General features: G+C 43.7%; 1 protein-coding gene across 1 annotated transcript in view; it reads right to left on the minus strand.

The window, feature by feature from the left end:
• The window catches only part of LOC144803910 (uncharacterized), a 151,657-nt gene that overhangs the window by 12,453 nt on the left and 115,062 nt on the right, over positions 1-24,142 (minus strand). Inside the window, exon 15 of the mRNA XM_078671884.1 lies at positions 8,565-8,725. Coding sequence (XP_078528010.1) covers positions 8,565-8,725 — 161 coding nt within the window. The remainder of the gene's footprint in view (positions 1-8,564; positions 8,726-24,142) is intronic.

Raw genomic sequence — 24,142 nt, forward strand, 5'->3', positions numbered from 1 at the left:
CAGTAGGTGGATGGGATTGGACTCTGACAGCAGCAGGAGCTGCACAAACTAATGCTGCCTGAGCTATTTGGGAGATATTAGAATGAGGCAACGATGCTCCATTTTTATCTTGTCGAGAATCCTTGGTTTCAGAGGGAAGGGGGGAAAAGTTATGCATAAATCCCGGATCAGCTCATTGAAAGGGCATTCCCCCATGACCCTGGGAGCGGGTATCGACTGGCATAGAACTGGTTTTCCCCACCGTGAGAATATTTTGTCCAGCTCCAACCGATCCAGTTTCTACTCCTGGCAACTTTCTCTGGTACTGCTGAGAGTGTCCGCTAAGATGTTGTTCACTCCTGACAGGTGCTCTGTTTTCAGAACTATTTTGTCTGCTGTGAACCAGTTCCAAAGGTCTTGGGCTTCCTGAGATAGAGTTAGCGACCTTGTACCCCCTTGCTGGTTAATGTAATACCTGCTGGTCGTATTGTCTGTATGGACCAGCAAGGAGGTTCCTGCTATGCATTGATTTCTGTAGCACTGACGACCTCCCTTAGATTTGCAGGTCCTGCTAGTGGCTACACCAGCCCATAAAGGAGGCATTGGTCGTGATGACGAAGTCTGGTACTGGAGTCAAGAATGTGAGGCATTTTTTGACAGATGAGATATTTTAGACCACCATGCTAACATTTCTAGCATCCTTTGGGTAATGCTGATCAAGACTTTGATTGGATCCATTGCAGTTGGAGTTCCTCTTGCAGTGGCCTCATCTTTAGTCATGCCTGTGGGACCAGGCTTATCGCAGAAGAGATCAGGACTAGTAGCGACTTTTACAGATGCACTGAAATGGACTTTCTTTTGGAAATATTCAGAGCCAAGTTTATCAACCTTCGCTGCCTGTCTTGCGATAGACAGGCTTTGTTTTTGTTTATATTCAGGTTGGCTCCCAAAAACATTATTGTTTGACCTGGGTTTTTGGATAATTCACTGCGAGGCCCATTCCATGAACAGTTGGAGGCAAACCTTGGTTGCTTTGGCAGCTTGCTACGGTGTTGAGGCTTTTAGCAGTCCGTTGTCTAGCTAGGGGATTACCTGATGACCTTGTTTTCTGAATGTGGCTGCTACAAGGGCGAGACATTTGGTGAATATCCAAGGAGATGCCTTGAAGTCAAATGGGAGGACTCTGAACTGGTAATGGGTACTAGCTACGGAGAAGCAGAGATATTTGTGATGTTTGGGATGCATGGGAATGTTGAAATACGCATCTTGTAAGTCTATAAGTCTAGTAAGAGGTCATGTAATTTCCGTTGTTTAGGACATGTATGATGTCGGAGAGAGAGTAATCATACCGAAAGAATGTTTGTGTAGGAATTTGTTTAGTATCCTGAAGTCTAGGATGGGTCTCCATTACTTTGAATCTCATGCCCTCCTGAGAACAAGGGACCTTTTCAATTACACTCTTGGTCAGTATTATTAGGGCTTCTTTCCTCAATAAGTAAAAACAAGGTGGGTACGCCCCCTTTGGAGGGTCTTGATGTTCTCTGCACAAACTCCAGGGTATGCTCATTTGTACAACGTTTTCTCTTTCCATTGAGGAAGGTAGTTGGAAATATTTGCAGTCACATGAATGGAAGTAGTGGATGTAGCTGGTACCTGGTCTAGGTCAGTATTTTACGGCCTGCATATCGACCAGGTGGGAGGGAGGGCAGGGGGAGGGGTAGCTTCCAGCGCAGACCTTGTTTGTTGTAAGCTTCTCAGGGTGGTTGATGGTACGCATGATGTTGGTAGGTGGGTCTATATTGGGATTGAAAGAGTTGATATTGTTGAGATCATTGATAACCCCCTCTGTTGGTAGAGAGATCTCTTCCTTGAGCCCCCCGGAAGGGCTACTTCTTAAAATGAAGGGTGCCTAGAGACCTAGCAGTGTCATTGTCCATCCTTATCGCCAGTAGTGTGTCATCTATATGTTTTCCAACCAAAGTTTCTCCGTCATAGGCCATGTCCAAAACCTTTGATTGGACCTTCGGCTAAAAAGATGTAGCTTTAAGCCATCCCTGGCGTCTCAAGACCGCTGCCTCGGCTAATTGGCAGAAACCTGGGGCAGACATGGGCACTATCCAAATTGACGAAATGGAATATACATCCATTCGCTTGCAGTCTCAATGGGCGATAGCGGTATCTTTGAGTAGCTATTGTCTGTATGAAAAGGACATAAACAAAGGGTATAAAAGTGAATTGGGTCTATGTTGGACACGTGGTTCTTTGGTGTAAGTTGAAGTGTTATGTTCTGTGTTTTTACTAGAGCGGTGCTCCTCTTACCTGAGCAGCAGCCAGGTGGGGTGATGCTATTCCTCCTACATATACTAGGTAAGATAACAAAAATATTTTGTTGCCAGGAAATGGTGACATCATGATCAATCTTGTATAAACTTAAAACTTGATGTAGATGACATTAAGCATCTGATAGGCGGTTAAATGTTTGATAATTGCCTAACTAAGATTCTACTTGTGTTTCTCATTTGTATGTGTACATTTTCTCTCTTTCTCTTTGTTTCCACCAAATTCAAGGGAGAAGGTTGAATGATTTCGTGAAAAATATACAGGTGATATTTTTCCTGTTTTTCTATACAGTAGCCATAACTATCTAGGTCCTGAAGAAAGCAGTGACATATTTAGCGTCACATCTGCTGAAACATGTTGACCCTACTGAACATCAGATATTATGTTAAATCTGATTGTTTTCTCACATTTTAACATTAGGAGTTTTTGAGGGAATTGAATAAAATATGGTTGTCTCCACTCATCAACTACCTAATTTTAACATTACACTATTTTTCACATTTATTTTGGCACTGTAATCCAGTTACCTGCAAAAAATCTAAACATCCCCGTAACTTCCTTTGAAGTTGATCTATCATTACTACACTGATAGACATACTGCACTTTCTCCTGGGTAAGGAGAGCCCATATGATGCAGGGCGGAATCAGGCGGGAACTGATGGGCACTTTTCTCCAATAATAGTGAGTGGAGTGCGGCATGACACATAGTCACATCACATAGTATTGTTTTGGATGATTCACAAGTAGATTTGTAGTCTTTCTTTGGACCCACGCACACTCTTTTCAGTTGAAGAGAAACCTGGGGCAGCCATGTCCGTCGCACAATCTATAATCTCCAGGGAGGCGTACTCACCCTCCTGGAAGATCTTTCTTGCTTCCGCCTTTTTGTCTTCAGGCATCAAGCCACTAGGCTGCTGACATCGGACCATATTTGTAGGTTGCCTGCTCGAACTGTGATGGCAGACATGAGGGAGAATCTCTTCCCTCTGTTGTCTAAATGCCTGCTGTAGTTTTGAATCCAGGCACGAAATGTATAACAATAGGATTTATTAAGAGAGCACAGTACAACGTATGTTCAGGTAGAAATCTTCACAACAGCTGCCCCATGGAACATAGAACTCCATGGGATCACTGACATAATATCGACGACACAAATATCGAGATACACAAATATCGAGTCAAAAATATCGATTGACAAAATATCGACTCCCTATCTTCAAACAGGTAAGTACCAAAATATCGACTCCAAAATATCGACTTACAAAAATATAGACTGTCAAAATATCGATTTTTTAAAATGTCTTAAAAATAAGTTAAAACTAATATAGTAATAAATATATTTAATATAAACTTAGAAATAATTATTAAAAAAATATAATTTTAATAAATAATTTATATAATTAAAAAAATTATATCACCAAAAATTACACACACATATATATATATATATATATATATATATATATATATATATATATATATATATATATATATATATATATATATATATATATATATATATATATATATATATATATATATATATATATATATTTAAACATATTATTAAATAAACATATATAACATTTTAGAAAATGTTTAAAATTTATTGTTACAACTATAGTGAGTTCAACATTAGCAAAAGTGTTGGATAGCGTAGAGGTAAAATTTACTACTCCCACTCCAGTGGGTGCAACAGTAGGGAAAGCGCTGGATAGCGTAGAGGTTAAAATTACTATTCCCACTCCAGGGATGTATGACGTTACAACGCATACTTTTACAACGCCTACCATTACAACAAAACTTTTACAACGCAAAAACTTTTACAACGCATACATTTACAACGCAAGATTTTACAACGCATATACCTTTACAACGCATACCATTACAACATAAGTATTGGTAAGTATATAATAATTTTTTGAATATAAATTAATAAAAAATATTATAATATAATTTAATATAATTTAATTTTATTAAATAAATGTAATTTAAATGTAATTTTACCTTATTTTTACAAAGTACCCCTGTACCCCAAAAACCCAAAACTGACCCTGAACCCTAAAAATACCCCTTTACCCATAAACTGAAAACTGACCCTGAACCCTAAAAATACCCCTTTACCCGAAAACTGAAAACTGACCCTGAACCCTAAAAATACCCCTTTACCCAAAAACTGAAAACTGACCCTGAACCCTAAAAATACCCCTTTACCTACAAACTGAAAACTGACCCTGAACCCTAAAAATACCCCTTTACCCCAAAAACTGAAAACTGACCCTGAACCCTAAAAATACCCCTTTACCCAAAAACTGAAAACTGACCCTGAACCCTAAAAATACCCCTTTACCTACAAACTGAAAACTGACCCTGAACCCTAAAAATACCCCTTTACCCCAAAAACTGAAAACTGACCCTGAACCCTAAAAATACCCCTTTACCCAAAAACTGAAAACTGACCCTGAACCCTAAAAATACCCCTTTACCTACAAACTGAAAACTGACCCTGAACCCTAAAAATACCCCTTTACCCCAAAAACTGAAAACTGACCCTGAACCCTAAAAATACCCCCTTACCCAAAAACTGAAAACTGACCCTGAACCCTAAAAATACCCCTTTACCCAAAAACTGAAAACTGACCCTGAACCCTAAAAATACCCCTTTACCCAAAAACTGAAAACTGACCCTGAACCCTAAAAATACCCCTTTACCTACAAACTGAAAACTGACCCTGAACCCTAAAAATACCCCTTTACCCCAAAAACTGAAAACTGACCCTGAACCCTAAAAATACCCCTTTACCCAAAAACTGAAAACTGACCCTGAACCCTAAAAATACCCCTTTACCCAAAAACTGACAACTGACCCTGAACCCTAAAATTAAAATATTTATCAATTAATCAATTATAATTAATTACCAATAATATTTTAATTAATTACCAATTAATAATTAATTAACAATTAATTTTTTAAAAATATCAATAAATAAATTAACATATTTAATTAATTATAATTAAATTACTTCCCACCCTATTCCCCTATAAACCCACAACCCGCTACAGAAAATAAATTACTAAAATTAAAATATTTATCAATTAATCAATTATAATTAATTACCAATTATATTTTAATTAATTACCAATTAATAATTAATTAACAATTAATTCTAAATTATTATCAATAAATAAATTAACATATTTAATTAATTATAATTAAATTACTTCCCACCCTATTCCCCTATAAACCCACAACCCGCTACAGAAAATAAATTACTAAAATTAAAATATTTATCAATTAATCAATTATAATTAATTACCAATTATATTTTAATTAATTACCAATTAATAATTAATTAACAATTAATTCTAAATATATATCAATAAATAAATTAACATATTTAATTAATTAGAATTAAATTACTTCCCACCCTATTCCCCTATAAACCCACAACCCGCTACAGACTTATATTACACAAAAAATAAAAATTATTATTAACTTACCTTAAATTCGATATTTTTGTTGTCTATATTATGTCTAGTCGATATTATGTCCATTCTATATTTTTGATTCGATATTATGTCCATTCTATTCGATATTAATTTTCTCTAGTCGATATTTTTGTTGTCTATATTATGTCTAGTCGATATTATGTCCATTCTATATTTTTTACTCGATATTCTGTCCAGTCGAAATAATTGACTCGATATTATGACTGTACACCAACTCCATGTACCATAGTAAAAGACTGCAGTACAACACTTAAGTATGAACATTTGTAACACTAAAGCATTTAATGAAACATGCAAGAATATTTAGAATATAACACCTGCCTTCTATGTCTGGTGGATCGGAGATGAGATCAGATGGGTTTTTAGAGCGTATTTGCACCGCTTGTGAGATCACAGAGTCTGGTTCGGGATGACCCATGAGGCAAGCGGGAGAATCCTCGGTAGTCTTGTACTTCTTGTCCATTCAAGGTGGTACTGCCGCTACTGTGGCCAGATTCTTCATTATCTTGAGCCCCTCATCCTAGATATAGTCAATGATGGGGATGGCCCTCACTGACTTGCTTGCTTGCTCCTTGAAATCAGAAAGAAATCATTTGAACTGTGTAGCAGAAGTTGGGAGATAAAATTGTGTTGCAGCCTAGACAATCAGGTTATGAAATCCCTCGATGTCCTCTGGGGGAAAGTCTAAAGAGTGTGGTGTTGGAGGCGATGGAGAAGGGACAAGGTAGTCATTCCACTTATCCTCTGGATGTTGGGGTTGAGTGTTTTCGCCTTACTCCCTTTCATCTTCTGAAGACTTTTGGTCTTCCCTTGGTGGTGCCACTATGTTCGAGGCACGTGTTACCCTGGGCATTATAGGTTGAGGAATATGCCTTGGCGTAACAGAAGAGGCAGTCTGAGGTGATGCTACAAGCTGCTCCTGTTAAGGGTCAGAAAATCTTCTTTAATCCTGCAGCATGGCTTGCGAATCCTGGACTAGCTATATAGTCATTTGCACTTCATCATACCTAAGCTGAGGATGAGGATGGTATTGGTAATGTTCATAATGCCGCTTGGAAGGAGCATAATATTGATGATAATAATGCTCTTCCTCATTTTCATTGTCTTCCTCCTTGTATTTTAACTGGAGCTCTGATAGGCTGTGCACTGCCCCAAAAGGCCAGTCATCGTCAGACTCTTCCATAGCCAACAAGTAACTTGGTTGCAAAGGTGACACCTTTCAAGGGGATGTCAATTCAGGCCTTACAGCTGTTTTTGCTACTTTGGTGATTTTTATCATCGTCAACGGTCCCGTTGATGATGTCAATGTGACTTAGGCACCGACGGTAGTAACTCAGTCGTCGATGCGTTCGTCGACGGTGTCGCTGTCGCCGGTGTATTTGTCTATGTTGTTGCCGTCAACTGTGTCATCATATACTTTGTCATCAGGGGTAACACCGCAGTTGACAGTGTCTTGATGGATGAAAATACCTTTGTTGATGTGTTGGGTGCGCCGATGGCTGTAGTCGTCAAAGTTCTCAATGATGATGGCCTCGTAGACGAGACAGTAGTTACATTAGTCATCAATACTGGGTCGACAGTGATGTCGTCGTCAGCAGGATTTTGAGAGGATTTATTGCCCTCGACATAAAGGGTTCAGAGGAAGAGGAATGCTTACGCTCTCCTGTCTTCACAGATGGAGTAGAAGGTTAATAGGAGGCCGCCTCTGAAGAGATAAGTTTTAGCTTCTCAGTTCTCAGAGGGTCTTTATGATGCGTTTTTAAGGCCTTTCTACTCTCCTCAGAAGTCCCTTGGTTTGATGATCTTGATCGTTTGGGGGTTCTTACTTATTTATCACTGTCCTCACCAGAAGTGGATTTCTGAGATTTAGACTTCTGTAGCCAAAGAAGAAGCCACCGTCCTTTAAGGTTTTAGATGAGAAAGTGTGACAGATTTTTAACTCTTTTAACTGATGTTGAGGGTAGAGGCAGTAAAGACAGTCTCTGTGTGGATTGTCCACATGTAGCCTTTTCTTTCCACAGGTTTTGCAGGATCTGAAGAGCCCCTTCTTAGACTTCTCATACATCGTAGTTGTAGATAAATCTTGAAATGTACAGTAAAAAAACTGAGTCGAGAGTAGGGAGGCTCCTTTCCACCTCCTGCGGTAGATTCTGCCTCTGTTGGGAGTGTTCTAGAGAGTGCTGTTGTCTGATTGGTTATAGTTCAAGTTTGGTTCTTTAAAAAAAAAATGATCCAAAAAGGCTACTTAACTGACTTTTCATTACCATTATACTAAGGCTATGATACTGATACATACTGGTTTACTTTGGTACAGTCGGACTCCCACTTCAACGACAGTGAATGATTCAAGCATGTGAATCTATGAAATATTCAATACTGGAGAATGTTTTGTGCATTAAGTGGAGACAATCACCCCCATTGCACTCACCTTCAATGAGTGCTCTGCTGCTGGACTCACCTGCGCCCGACTAAAAGTAAGCCCTCCTCCCGGAAGTGCCAGGGTGACCAGAGAGAGCATCTTAGGACTGTGTTCTGCAAGGGGACCAGTGACCTCACAGTGGCATAGCTGCATACTTGCAGGTAAGTGCCCCTTTGCCTCAAAGACAGTTTCAGGTGTTTATGTTATTGCAATTGTGTTTGTATACTGCCTACTATCCCTGGCAAGGCGTTAATGCTGTATTTTAATTTTCTTTGTATAGCACTTAGTAACCCTGGCAAGGGTTTTCTGTACTCACCGTCAACTCTGATGGTGTTCGGCCCCAGGGGTAGCCCCCCGATCGTGTTGCTGTTATTTAAAGCGTTTTCTCCGATAACGTTGGCAATTTCCTGAGCGGTGGGCGCGGGAGAGGTGGAGTTGTCAAACACAATTTCAAGGTCTGTTTCCACCGAGCCCGATCTGTGGAAAAAGCACAGAAAGAGTGAATATTTCTGTGGATCGGACCCGCCCACACTTCCTCACACCTCCCTAGTGTCTGGACGGCCCTAGTAGGCCCTGTGGATATTTAAATATGTTATTAGCTAATTATATGTGCTGATTATATGCAGGAGAGCTTTGGAAAGTTAATTAGGCACCTCACTCTTTACTGTTTGCAAAAATACCTTTTAAGATCATGGATCTCACCCCTTCCAAATTTTCTGACCAGCTAATGCCCCTCACTTGCCCTGGACCTCGATGAGTGTTGCCCGGCCATTGGTTGAATGAATGAATACATCTTTATTTTATAACTTTATAAAACCCTTGTACAAAACAATAGATACGTAGAAAATGGAACTACATCTATCAAAAGAAAAGGGAAGGAAAGAAGAGAAACAGGAATGGGGATTTGGCGAGCGATAAAAGGTTGACCTTCGTTGATTAAACTAAAAGGACAGGACCAAGAAGAAAGAGAAGGGAGAATTGTACAGAAGAGAAGATTGTGACATAGTGAGAATCCATCAGGGATTTACTTTTCTACTTCCTAATTGCCACTGATAGGTTCTTCCTAAGAGGTCCTGTGATGTATCTAGTGTGGATCTAGTGAAGCACAACAAAGAGGCTTCAGATATATTTCTTCCTTCTGCCTAGAGATACATCAGATATAGTTCTTTTCCTTCTGTCCTAAAGATACATCAGCTACAGCACTTCTTTCCGTCCTAAAGATACATCAGATTTGGTTCTTCTTCCTTATGTCGTAAAGATACATCAGATATATGTCTTGTCCCTTCTGTCCTAAAGATGCATCAGATATAGTTCTTCTTCCTTATGTCGTAAAGATACATCAGATATAGCTCTTCTTCCTTCTGTCCTAAAGATACATCAGATATAGGTCTTGTCCCTTCTGTCCTAAAGATGCATCAGATATAGTTCTTCTTCCTTATGTCGTAAAGATACATCAGATATAGCTCTTCTTCCTTCTGTCCTAAAGATACATCAGATATAGGTCTTGTCCCTTCTGTCCTAAAGATGCATCAGATATAGTTCTTCCTCGTTATGTCGTAAAGATACATCAGATATAGTTCTTGTTTACGCTGTCCTAAAGATGCATCTGATATAGTTCTTCTTCCTTCTGTCCTAAAGATGAATTTGATATAGTTCTTTATCCTTCTGCTCTAAAGATGCATCATCTATAGCTCTTCTTCCTTCTGTCCTAAAGATACATCAGATGTAATTGTCCCTTCTGTCCTAAAGATGCATCTGATATAGTACTTCATCCTTCTGTTCTAAAGATTCATCAGGTATAGTTCTTTCTCCTTATGTCGTAAAGATACATCAGCTATAGCTCTTCTTCCTTCTGTCCTAAAGATACATCAGATGTAGTTCTTGTCCCTTCTGTCCTAAAGATGCATCAGATATAGTTCTTCTTTATGTCGTAAAGATGCATCAGATACAGCTCTTCTTTCTGTCATAAAGATAAGTTTGAAGTATTTCCCCAGTGGATCTCACCAACATGGACACAGTATAGACATCGGGGCACATTTACAACTCTACTGTGCCACTCGTACTCACTTTTTGTGACATACTTGTGGCGCAGGAGGCTCCTCCATATTTACAAGGAGAGGAAAAGCCACCCTGTGTGACTTCCTCTCCTTGTGAATACGACCCCTTCACACGCAGCCCTTTGCGTTGAAGGGGTGTTGCGTGGGTGTTGCTGTGGGTGTTCCCACGCGACACCCATTAAACAAGACACATCTCCAGATTTACGAGAAATCGTAAATCTGGAGATGCGTCTGAATGCTACGCCACCCTAGAGGTGGCGTAGCGAGGCGCAACAAGGAGAAAGGTTTTGATTTTTCCTCGTTTTTTCCTCTTTTAATGCATGCTGCATTCTACAGCATGCATTGAAAAAGGAAAATGTCTGTAGTGATTGTTTTTGTGCAGGAACGACCCCTTCGTGCAGCAAAACCATCTCCCCACGATGCAGACATCCTTACACCATGGTGCAAGGGTGCCTGCACCAGCGCATGGCTGCAGTTAGTGTGCTAGTGCAGGGGGAAGCACCGAGATGTGACATATTCTTGTAAATATGTTGCATCCCTGTGCTTTGGAAGCGCCGCAGCGTGGCGCAGCCAACGGGGTTTCGGCGCCACGCTGCAGCACTCCCTCGTAGATCTGCCCCTTTGTTCCTGTGACTCCGGACCCGAGGTACAGATCCGCCACAAATTGTTGCCTCTCATTGGGGATTGCCACACGCCATCGAATTAGCTTAAAGGTAGATATACAAATCTAAAACATTAAAAAGCTCTCTTTCCCTTGGTATTTACATTATAAGTAGACAATAAGTGAAAGGATGTAAGAACTAGCTCTTATTTGAGTGTGTAGCATTGAGTTCCTTAGGAATGCAGCTCAGAAATATGGTTTCAGCTGTTCCTATCATTTCGAAGTCCAGCACATTGAACAGTATGAGTACAAGAACAAATGTTGCTACCCTTAAAGTAGGCCCGACCCCCCCTCCATATTTCTTTGCAAATCTTTTGGGGTCTCCGGTGATATTAGAGGTTCTTCGGAGCAGCGGTGCTGTGTGAGGGCTCTAGTTTAGGCTGTAATCCATTACAGCCCCTAAATCTGTGTAGTTTTGCACAATCTCAACTCTGTTTGGAGCTACAGACCCGGTACATTTCGGAGTAGGGCATACAAAGCCATGGCCTTAGCTTTGTTGATTATCAGTGTTATAAATATACATTGTGGCACATTGTTGCTGAAGCCCAAACTGTCTAGTATTATGGTAGGAGCGTGACGGGGTTATATTTTATTTATTTATTTACAGCGTTTTATATAGCACAAACTTGACCCGAATCGAGCATCAGAGCGCTTTACATAGCACCAGTTGCATTACATGAGGACACATTCATTTTTTGATAGGCACGGGGAGATTAAGGGGCAGATGTATCAATGCAATTTTTAGTCGCAAACGCTGCGATTCGCAAAAAAGCAGCGTTTGCAACTAAAAACTTCGCAAAATGGTATGTATCAGGGAAATAGTATTGCAAAATTAAGGAATCGCAAATTGAGATTCCTTAAATGCTATGCAACAAGCATTTCATTTTGCGAATTCTCCTTAAGAAATCGCAAATTACCTCCAACTTCAAGTTTGTGGTAATTTGCGATTTCTTTCACAAATGCACTTTTTGGCATTTGTGAGGGTGCCATATGGCGCACATACATGCCCTTAGGGCATGTATGTGCGCCATATGTGCACACATGTAAGTTTCAGGGGTGCATCAGGGTGTCCTTATGACACCCTTTTACCCTTGAAATTATTCTCAATTTGCAATCGCAAATTGAGAATAACTTCCCATTCATTCCTATGGGCCTCCTGGCCCATAGAAATGAATGAGAAATTATTCCTTAATTGCGATTCGCAATTTGCTAATCTCAATTAAGGAATTTTAAGAAATCACTAAAAAAATACGATTTTCTACATACATCCCTATTTGCAAATCTCAAATAGCGATTTCTAAAAAATTGCTATTTTAGATTGGCAAATCAGGATGTTGCTACATCTGCCCTTAAGTGATTTGCCCAGAATCACAGGATTTTCAGCGTCATTGCCGAGACTCAAACCCGGTTCCCCAGATTCAAAGTCGACCGCCCTAGCCCTTAGGCCAGCTCCTCTCCATATAAATACTCCATGTATGAAACTTCTGTGTGTCCTAGATTGGGAGCATCGGCCAGGTTTTGTTGAAGTACAACTGAGAGGTCTGAAACTTATAGACTGAAAAGGAGTGGGGCCAGGATGCAGCCTTGTTTCTTTCAGACCAGTACAGGTATTACTTTTGGTGATAGCCCTCTCCTCTCCTGTTGGCTGGTGTCTGAGCTCTAAATTTGGGTTTTGTGTGTCCTGAGCACATACAGGACCAGGGGCGTCCTTATTCAGAGTCATTGCAGCGATTGGTCCAAGTAGAGCCAATCATTGAGACACCAGGTGCTGATTAAGCCTGGGGGAAATTTGTGTAATTTCCTTTGTGGAATTCACGTAAAATGCATAAAAGTTTCATTATATTATATTAAAAACTAGTCTAGCATTATGTGCTATTTTTAGCACAAAATGGATCCCAGCGTCCATTTTGGATGCAAAGACGCTTTTCATACTAAAGAAAAAAGAACACAAAAACACAGGGGACACAACAACAGCCGCTTGCACACTGTTCATTTGCGTCAATACTCCCACTGTTCCCGCGATATGAGTTTTACCCAAATGAAATCTCAACTATGCGATGTGATGTAAAGTCAGGAAATTTACGTTACAAGTTCCCCATGAAATGCTGGGAATTCGGCACGATTATGCTGGTATAAACAACATTTCACCAAGGCCTTGTTGTGTGGCTTCTTACCATGTGAGGGTTCTACAAGTTCGTCTCTCCTGTCATGGAACAAACTAGGCACCTAGGAGCTGACCCCAACGAGTGGTTATGTGGGAGACTTTCACTTCTGGATGCGGCTCGGTGGCCCGTCTCCTCCCTGCCTGGGATCTTCACCAAGAAATGCCAGTTGGATATCGCCCTTTTAAATGCACATAATATACTAACGCACTTGTAATAAGGAGGACCTGTCCACCAAACCCTAAATCCGGCCCTGACTCCCTCTCCACTCTTGGAAACACTGCTTTGATAAATGTATATTTTGCATATATTTGTAACATTACAGGCAGTATTTAGTAAAAGCAGTGACATGGCCATGACGTGTTGACTGTCCCTATGTGCATTTGGTCATTATGCGTTTCCACCCCACATCATCCTTCTGAGGGAGCCTTGGACTGCTCGGCCGTCGCTACCTTGAGAGTCAAGTGCTGAGGGATGTGTTTGGTTTCCTGCTTGGGGTTACTTGAGACACCGGTGGTAAAAGACCCCAGCTGTCCTTCGGTCCACTCCTCAAAGGGAATATGTGCAGTATTCTTTACAGGTGTGCTAAAGACCATGCAATGGACTAATATGCACACTGTACACCTGAGGGAACTAGGTGTATGCAGCAATCCATGCTGTGTGTTGTTGTTGAACCTGCACACTAAAGGTGACTGCATGCAGTATGGACTTCTATCAGCTTGCTCTGAAGTCTGAAAATGTGGTGCCTTTTCTGCACCATGATGTGGACATCATAGGTGCATAGAAACCTAAGCTCTCATGGGCCTCAGCAAGTGGACACACCCCTTCTCCTAGGTGCTGGATGTGACATCGGTGAACAACACTTACAACGCAACTTGTACATCACAGAGCCTTTACAACGCAACCATTACAACGCAAACTATTACAACGCATTACTCTGGGGGGCGCTCTAGGATAGGGAATAGGTTAATTTACTATCCAATAACCTTCCCTAGTGTCCACGGAGACTGGAGTTGGAATAGTAAATTAAACTATTCACTATCCAGCGCCCAAAAGCACTATGCGTTGTAATGGACTGCGTTGTAATACTTACGTTGTAAAGGCATGCGATGTAAATGCATGCGTTGTAACGTCATACATCCGTGACATCTGTCAGATCTCATAGTCTGCAGGGAGGTCATGTTTATTTAAAGGGCATCCTTCAGCTGTTTTACTGGCATGTGGATTTATAGCCTCTGACTGCCCTGTGGAACCTTTATAAGCCAAAAAGCTGGCTGTCATTCATCTCCACACAGCACAAGCAACCAAGATATACTACACAGAAAAAACCACATACACTGAGCAGAGCCTCATACATACATACAACGCAGAACAGATATGCAGTACACCTGGAAAGAGCTTAACCCAAAACAGCTCCAGCTACACGACACGACACAGAAAGAAAGCAAAGGTATCGGTTAGAACATTACCACCACATACACCACATAATTGCCAGTCACATTGTCCCCCTTCCAGTTCCCAGTCCTGCATGTAGTAGTTGAAGATTTGATCCTCATTCTTTGAACATGTAGACTGGTGTTTGCTTTTATTTCTCTGATTGCAAAGTTAGAGGGTCTTGTACAGTGAACTATCTAACAACCTTGCTGGCGTAGAGGGAGTGTGAAAGGAAAGGCTGCAGGTTGTCAATTCTTTTCTACCACACGCCGTTTAAATACCTGTACAATGACTGTACAAATATTTCAAACTATATCAGCAGTTAGCATATAACAAGCACTTGTTTTTAAATTCTGAAGTCTGATGTAGATAATGATTTTAGTAGGATCGAAACAAATCAATACACTTTACTGGGTGATGTGCAAATGATCAATATTTGCTGACACCCGATTTCCACATATTGTTGTTTGAGTGATACATAGTTTTTTCAGTAAACATTGCGTCGTCCATTGCACTCTCTGTTTGTTCGCTGCCACCGACCCCGGTCTGTCACGGCCTGTGCCGCTTGTACTGAGGGTCTGTCCTTGGCATTACCACACTTCCGGTGGGATCACCGGAAGTCTAGATTAGCGTCCTAGTCTTTCCCTGCTCACTCCCTATATCAGCAGGAGCAGTGCGCGGACGTGCGCAGTGGCGCCTCTGATTCCAGGTATACGCTGTTTGTAATCTGCCATAATTGATGTTGCTCATATGAAATAACATTGTATCGTGTTTTTATACTCACTGCTGATTTTAAATTGCGTCGTCCATTGCACGCTCTGTTTGTTCGCTGCCACCAACCCCGGTCCGTCACGGCCTGTGCCGCTTGTACAGAGGGTCTGTCCTTGGCACTACCAAATTTCCGGTGGGATCACCGGAAGTCTGGATTAGCGTCCTAGTCTTTCTCTGCTCACTCCCTATATCAGCAGGAGCAGGGCGCGGACGTGCGCAGTGGCGCCTCTGATTCCAGGTATACGCTGTTTGTAATCTGCCATAATTGATGTTGCTCTTATGAAATAACATTGTATCGTGTTTTCATACTCACTGCTGATTTTAAATTGCGTCGTCCATTGCACGCTCTGTTTGTTCGCTGCCACCGACCCCGGTCCGTCACGGCCTGTGCCGCTTGTACGGAGGGTCTGTCCTTGGCACTACCACACTTCCGGTGGGATCACCGGAAGTCTAGAGTAGCGTCCTAATCTTTCCCTGCTCACTACCTATATCAGCAGGAGCAGGACGCGGACGCGCGCAGCGGCGCGCCACCGGCGCGCCAAAGGCAAGCCCGTCTGCGCCCGTCCGCGCCCGAACGATGCCAGTACCCCTGCATCTCTTCTGTGGTAATATACCCCCATCTTGACCTGATAATTTCAAAAAGGGGGTGGTGATGGACAGAGTATCTGAGTTAATCAGAACACTCCTACCCAGTCAACAGATCAGGGCTTGATCTATCACCGTTTTTTAGCTCACTGCACCATCCCAGTTCAGAACCTGGCTATATGCAAATTAGTCTGTCCCTGGCCCAGTGCATCATGGGAACAGAGCAGACCAAACTACCAAGCCAATTCTTCAATGGAAAGGAAACAAGCTTCCGGGGATCGGTTTCTGGCATTACAGCCGTCTTCGGCCCGGCTTGCTTGAATCCTGATGGTGCAATGAGCAAGGGACTCATGTCTGAGCATACCCTTCCACACTCATGGTGGCCAAAATAATTTCAAAAAGGGGGTGGTGATGGACAGAGTATCTGAGTTAATCAGAACACTCCTACCCAGTCAACAGATCAGGGCTTGATCCATCACCGTTTTTTAGCTCACTGCACCATCCCAGTTCAGAACCTGGCTATATGCAAATTAGTCCATTGCACGCTCTGTTTGTTCGCTGCCACCGACCCCGGTCCGTCACGGCCTGTGCCGCTTGTACAGAGGGTCTGTCCTTGGCACTACCAAATTTCCGGTGGGATCACCGGAAGTCTGGATTAGCGTCCTAGTCTTTCTCTGCTCACTCCCTATATCAGCAGGAGCAGGGCGCGGACGTGCGCAGTGGCGCCTCTGATTCCAGGTATACGCTGTTTGTAATCTGCCATAATTGATGTTGCTCTGATGAAATAACATTGTATCGTGTTTTTATACTCACTGCTGATTTTAAATTGCGTCGTCCATTGCACGCTCTGTTTGTTCGCTGCCACCGACCCCGGTCCGTCACGGCCTGTGCCGCTTGTACGGAGGGTCTGTCCTTGGTACTACCACACTTCCGGTGGGATCACCGGAAGTCTAGAGTAGCGTCCTAATCTTTCCCTGCTCACTCCCTATATCAGCAGGAGCAGGACGCGGACGCGCGCAGCGGCGCGCCACCGGCGCGCCAAAGGCAAGCCCGTCTGCGCCCGTCCGCGCCCGAACGATGCCAGTACCCCTGCATCTCTTCTGTGGTAATATACCCCCATCTTGACCTGGACACTACTGAAACATGACTATTTTTAGATACTTGAGTGAAGAAATTAAAAAGTTAAATACTCCTCTGATCAAACCCACTGAGACTCTTGCAGTGGAGATAGCCAGATATCCCCAAATCTCTCGATTTACCCATCCATCTAATCAGACGGATGATCCTGCACCTCCCAGTCTTAATCTCTCCAATACGACCATACTCGCCGAAAAACTGAATGCCATCTATATTAACGCCCGCTCTATCCCCAAACACGCGCTGGAAATCTGGGCTCTTCTTGACTTTGCAGCCCCAGACATTTGTTTTGTCGCCGAGACTTGATTGCACGAACATGCTGCCCCTGACTTACATACCGCCTTCCCGTCAGAGTACAAAATAACGCGACTTGACAGGAAAGAAACCAGAGGAGGGGGGCTATTGATTGCAACCAATACAAATGTAAATGTGGTTAGTCTGGAAAGCTTTGTCTCCAATTATTTAGAAATTATTACATTCCAGATTGAGGGAAACCAAACAATGTTTGGAAAGGAGCCTTAATATACCGACCTCCTGGTGCCAAAGGAGACTTTGTAAATAAGCTCCTCGAAACTATTGCACCATATGTTCTAGCCTCTGACAGATTCCTTCTAGTAGGTGATTTCATTTCAACTATCATGCGGAAATACAATCTGACCCGGACACTGGAAAGCTAATGTCCAACATGACCACTCTGGTCCTTGATCAGAAGGTCATTGGCCCCACACACCAAGCCGGCCACCGATGGACCTTCTTTTTTCAAATTCCCCTGATATAACAGCAGACGCTCCTGTCCCACTGCTTTGGACAGACCACTACTTATTAAAATTTTCTTTTCCCACAACCGTAATAAAAACGGTATCAGAAAACAATGTCACATTATGCAGACCTTTGACAAAAATCACCCTACCTATGTTTTTTAAAAACTTTAATCTAGACACACAATTTCTTACTTCAAATGCCAGTATTGCAGCACTCCAATTTGATAAAGCAATAGAGCTAGCATTGAATAAAATTGCTTATTTGAGCAAAGCTAAGCGTAAGATCAGAACTACACCCTGGTTCACAGAGCAATTGAAAATCATTAAATCCAAATGCAGAGCCGGCGAGAAGAAATGGCGGAAAAGTAAAGATCATAGATTCATATGCCTGAATCATTCCCCGTCGTCGGGGTGGGAGTCCCCTGTACATAATAACAGTAATGTCATATAGACATATACATACTAATAGGCCAGAGGCCTCACATTAGTAACCTATCCAAGTCCTTTTGTAAAAAAGGACCAAACTTTGGCCAGGAGCCAATCAGCTACTACCACCCTCTAGAACCTTCCTGGAAGGAGCCCTAGTCCCTCAGATTTTCGTAAGCACAGTGCTAAGTAGTACCTACTGAGAGAACTAAGGTGCGCCCTTCCAGGGGAGGCGGGTGGGTTGCATGTGAATCTATGAAAGATACCAATACTGGATAACTGCAGTTACAGGTAAGTAACGCATTTCTTATCCAGTATTATGGGTATCTTTCATAGATTCACATGCCTGAATCAGAGTAGCAAGCAATAGGTAGCACATTTCGCATAATATAGCATGTAAGACACTTGATAATAACTTATCAATAGTGCAACACAATAAACTGCAAACAGTAGCAGGATAAGAAATGTGCAATTAGGTAATAGGAAAGGTGGGATGAAAGGAAGAAGGCTCACCTCTAATGAAATGTTATGTTATGTTATGTTACATCTGCTTATATAGCGCGGCGGCTGCCCCAGCGAAGGGGCGTCCCGGCGCTTGACTAGACAGGAGAGTACACAACATACAGACAGGTTATCAGGTCAGTTTAGCAGAACAGGTGGGTTTTTAATGCCTTTCTAAAGGTAAGAAGGTCATTTATACTCCGAATCCGCAGAGGTAGTGCGTTCCATAGTTTGGCAGCCATGTATTGAAAGGAACGCCCTCCTGTGCGGGCTAGCCTAAAACGGGGAATTGTGACCAGGTTTTTTCCTTCGGATCTGAGCGCTCTATTGGGAGTATACTGCGTCATAAGATGACATAGCATGGGAGGTAGAGATTTTTTTTGGATCTTAAAGGCCAAGCACAGGGCCTTAAAAGCGATTCTCTTTTCCACCGGCAACCAGTGCAGTTTTACCAGGGTCTTGGTTGCAGACTCGAATCGGGGTAGCCCTGTTAGGGCCCGCGCTGCCGCGTTTTGGACGCGCTGAAAACGTTTTTTTTCCGCTTGATTGGCTCCCAGGAGTAAGGAGTTAGCATAATCTAAGCGGGAAAGAATTGTGGCTTGGATGATTACCTGACGTGTGGAGGGGTCGAAGAATTTTAGTATCGGTCGTAAATTGCGCAGGATACCGAAGCTTGTGGCAGCTACTTTTTTTGTGTGGCTAGTAAAACTCAAAGTTGAGTCGAACCACACCCCCAGGTTTTTTACCTCTGTATTGGGGTTGGGGGGGGGGGCCAAGATTGTCTGGCCACCAGTCTTTTCCCCAGGTTTCGGTATTTTTTCCTACTATTAACACCTCCGTTTTACCGGCGTTGAGTTGTAGGTAATTGGCCGTCAGCCACTCAGTTACTGCAGTGAGGCCATGTTTAAAATTCGGTGCTCCTGATCCGTTGTCATCACTCAATGTTACCACTAGCTGAGTGTCGTCAGCGTATGATACGATGGAAAGGTCCCACCTTTTGGCGACCTCAGCTAGTGGTTGAACATATAGGTTAAAGAGTGTTGGGCTAAGCGCTGAACCCTGAGGTACTCCCTGCCTTATGTTGCACTTTTTAGAGACAAAAGGAGGAGTAGCTACCTGGAAAGATCTGTCTGATAGAAATGCTTTAAACCAAGCCAGAGCTGTGTTCTTCACTCCTGCTGCCTCCAGTCTGTACAGAAGCACCTCATGAGAGACCGTATCAAAGGCAGCGCTGAGATCGAGCAGGATCAGCGCTGCCGTTTGACCGGAATCTCTGATGGATCTGAGATGTTCTGTGACACTAAGAAGTGCCGTCTCCGTGCTGTGGTCTGCACGGAAACCATGCTGGGAGGAAGATATTGTTGGCATGGAGGTGTGCCGTAAGGGTGGTATTCACGTGGGATTCCACAATCTTGGCAGGCCATAATAGATGACGAAGCACCGCCCGTCCCACTGCTGCATCCTTCATAAGTTCCGAAATCCAAGCAGTAGTGCATGGTGAACATATGTGGTGTCTTCCATCTCGCCGCTCTGCAAATGTCGACAATGGGCACCCCAGAAAAGAGCGCCATGGAGGTGGAAACCGCTCTAGTGGAATGAGCCTGAACCTTGGAGGGCAGAAGATGTCCCGCCTGCTGATGGCAGAAGGCGATGGCCGCAGAGATCCATCTTGAAATGCTTTGCTTTGACAATGGTAGGCCCTTCCTGGGCCTGCTGAAGGCAATAAATAATTGGTTGGACTTGCGAAATTGTTTCGTTCTATGAATGTAGAATTTCAGACATCTTTTCAGATCTAAGGAATGTGGAGATCTCTCTGCTGCTGAAGCTGCATTCGGGAAGAAAGATCTCAGGACAATAGGTTTGTTTAGATGAAAAGCAGATGGAACCTTTGGTATGAATTTGGGGTTAGTCCGTAGAATGACCCGGTCCTGTTTGAACTGAAGAAACAGGTCTTGAATAGAGAAAGCCTGCAGTTCACTCACCCTCCTTGCTGACGTGAGAGCCAGCAAAAGAGCTGTTTTCCATGACAAGGATTTGAGATCTGCTTTATGCATTGGCTCAAAGGGGTGTTTCATCAACTGAGCCAAGACAACATTGAGTTGCCATGTAGGTGGTAAAAGTTTTATTGGAGGATAAGTCCTGAATAAGCCTTTCAGAAACTGCTTGACCAGTCTATTGGACCATAGGGAAATACCAGACGAAGAGCGCCTGAACTGAGATATGGCTGCCAGGTGGAATTTGATTGAGGCATGGGCCAATCCCGAGTTGGCCAGGTGAAGCAGGTAAGGCAGAAGTTGCGCCGGAGATGACGAGAACGGGTGCAGTTTGTTAGCTTTACACCACAAACAGAATCTCTTCCACTTAAGGGAATACGTCTTGTTGGTACTGTCAGCCCGGGCCCGGGCTAAGACGACTCTGCAGTCCTGAGGAATATCTAAGTCCTGGAACTCTCTGAACTCAGGAGCCAAGCCGATAATCTGAGAGATGTCGGATCTGGATGCTGGACTTGCCCCTGGTTCATAGTGAGGAGATGCGGGTAAGGCCTGAATGGAATCGGAGGCTCCAGCGACAGAATGTGGAGTTCTGTAAACCAGTGTTGGCGCGGCCACGCTGGGGCTACCAGGATCAGGGTGCAATGCTCCGCTTTCAGTTTCCGGAGGACCCTGGGGATCAGGGGAAATGGAGGAAAAGCGTAAGCAAAGACGTTGCACCATGCGATCGAAAATGCATCCCCGAGAGATCCTTTCTGGGGAAGCCAGCTTGCATAATGTTGGCATTTTGCGGTGATCTCCGTCGCAAATAGATCCAGGTGAGGTCTGCCCCATCGGGAGAATACTGCGCCGAGTGCATGTTGGTCGAGCTCCCACTCGTGACAAATGGAGCATTGCCTGCTTAGTGAGTCCGCCAGGGTGTTGTCTGCTCCTGGGACATACTCCGCTCTCAGCGAAATGTTGTGTTGGAGAAGCCACTTCCAAATTCGCTGTGATTCTTGAGACAACGTCATGGATCGAGTTCCCCCTTGCTTGTTTAGATAGTGCATTGTGGTGGTGTTGTCCATCCTCACAAGCACTGGGGAGTTCCTGATCTGGGGCAGGAATGCTCGAAGTGCCAGGTATACTGCCCTCAGCTCTAGCAGGTTGATGTGGAACTGTTTTTCTGCCAGCGACCACTGACCGTGTATCTGAAGTTCCTGCAGGAACACACCCGATCCTTCTAATGATGCATCTGTTGTTATCACGTGTGGGGAGATTGGAGGTAGGAATTGAAGGCCCTGGTTCAGGTTTTTTGTTTGAAGCCACCAGTGCAGGGCCTTCACCATGAACGGAGTGATCCTGATAAGATCGTCGAAGGATCCCGTACACTGGATCCACTGAGATGATAACGCCTCCTGTAAGGGACGCATACGGAGGCAGCAGTGTGGTATTAGTAGGATATTGGAGGACATCATTCCTAGCAATGACTTGAAGAGTCGCACCTTGATGGTCTTTTTGACCTGAATGTGGGCTGCCAGAGACCTCAGTTTGACCTGATGCTCCTGTGATGGGAAGGCCTTCTCCTGATGCGTGTCTAGAGTTGCTCCCAGGAAAGTGAGGCGTTGAGAGGGCTGCAATACTGACTTTTCCTGGTTGAGCGTAAGCCCCAGGCTCTCGAAGAGCTGAAGACAGGCGTTGGGTGATCTGCTCACGCCTTCTATAGTAGGAGACTTGATGAGCCAATCGTCCAAGTAGGGGAATACCTGGTGATGGTGCTGGCGAAGGTACACTGCCTCTGGAGATTGGCATTTTGTAAAAATGCGTTGGGCCGACTTCAGGCCGAATGGCAACACTCTGAATTGGTAATGTCTGCCCTCCACTACAAACCTTAGGTATTGGCGGTGACTTTTGTGGATGAGTATGTGAAAATAGGCGTCCTGGTGGTCTAAGGACACCATGAAATCTTTGGAATTGAGTAGCTGTAACACTTCCTGAATGGATACCATACGGAAAGATTGTTTCTTGAGGTATCTGTTGAGGTTCCTTAGATCCAATATAGGTCTCCATTTCTTCTACTTTTTTCTTATTAGGATGAACCGGGAATAGAATCCTTTCCCCCTCTGACCTCTGGGAACTCTTTCTACGGCTCTTTTCTGGAGCATTAGTGAGAGTTCCGCTTGAAGGAGATGCAGATTTTTGTGCTGCATGGGACCTGGGGGGTTCGAAGGAGGAGTTTCCACGAACTCCAGAGTATGGCCGAACCGAACCAGCTGGAGAACCCAACGATCCGTCATTATTCTTTGCAAATTGTGGAGGAAGTTGGACATTTTCCCTCCAACTACGTAATGTGGAGAAGAAGTGGAGGCCTGTTGGAGAAAGAAGTCATTGCCTTCTGGCGGACTCCTTCTTTCCTCCTCTCCCTCGAAAAGAAGACTTATTGTACGAGGACTGGTCTTGTCTCTGCCTCTGTTGGTATTGAGGCTTGTATTGCTGGGACGAGCCTTAGGAGGATTTGTATCCCTGATAGCCACCTCTTGTCTGCTGGCCTCTTCCTCTGGAGCCCCGAAAGGAAGTAATTTTGTACTGGAGGGTACCCAAGGCTTTTGCGGTCTCCATATCTTTCTTGATACCCTGCAGCATCTCATCAATATGCTCCCCTAAGAGCAGCTCTCCGTCAAACGGCATGTCCAGTACTTTGGTCTGTACCTCCGGCCGGAAAGATGTAGCTTTCAGCCATCCCTGGCGCCTAAGGACCGCTGCCCCCGCCAGCTGCCGAAATCCTGTTGAGGCGATATCCATCGCCACGTCAATAATTTCCGAGGCGGACCGCTCTCCCTCAAGGAGGATCTTCTTTACCTCTTCTTTCTGCTCCTCTGGCAGTGTGCCTAGATATGGGGCAACATCCGCCCACATCTGGCGATTGTAACGCCCTAAGAGCGCTAGCGAGTTTGCCGCCCTGACAGTAAGGGCAGACATCGACGAGAATCTCTTCCCGATGTTATCCAGTTTACGGCCTTCCTTATCCGGAGGTGCAGTCAGCGCAGCAGATGGGTTGTTGGATTTCCGCTGCGGGGCCTGGGTGATAACGGAGTCCAGTTTGGTATGGCCTGTAAGGCATGTCGGAGCCGTGTCCGGGGCCTTATACTTCTTCTGGTCGGCACTGGTAGTAAAGATGAGGGGTTTTTCATTATTTTTACCCCCTGGTCCCAGATGTAATCGATAATAGGGATTGACCGAACCGTCTTCTTGAATGTCTCTTTAAAGTCATATAGGAAGCAATCCTGAGGTTGCGTGGTCATCTCTATTTTGAACCTTGCTGCTGCTCTCTCTACAACATTATGAAACCCCCCGATATCTTCTGGGGGTGAATCCGCCTGTGCCTGGTCTGGGGATGCCGGACGTTCAATGACATAGTTATCCCACTCG

The sequence above is a fragment of the Lissotriton helveticus genome, chromosome 1_2 (genome assembly GCF_964261635.1).
Source record: "Lissotriton helveticus chromosome 1_2, aLisHel1.1, whole genome shotgun sequence".
Taxonomy (NCBI): Eukaryota; Metazoa; Chordata; class Amphibia; order Caudata; family Salamandridae; genus Lissotriton; species Lissotriton helveticus.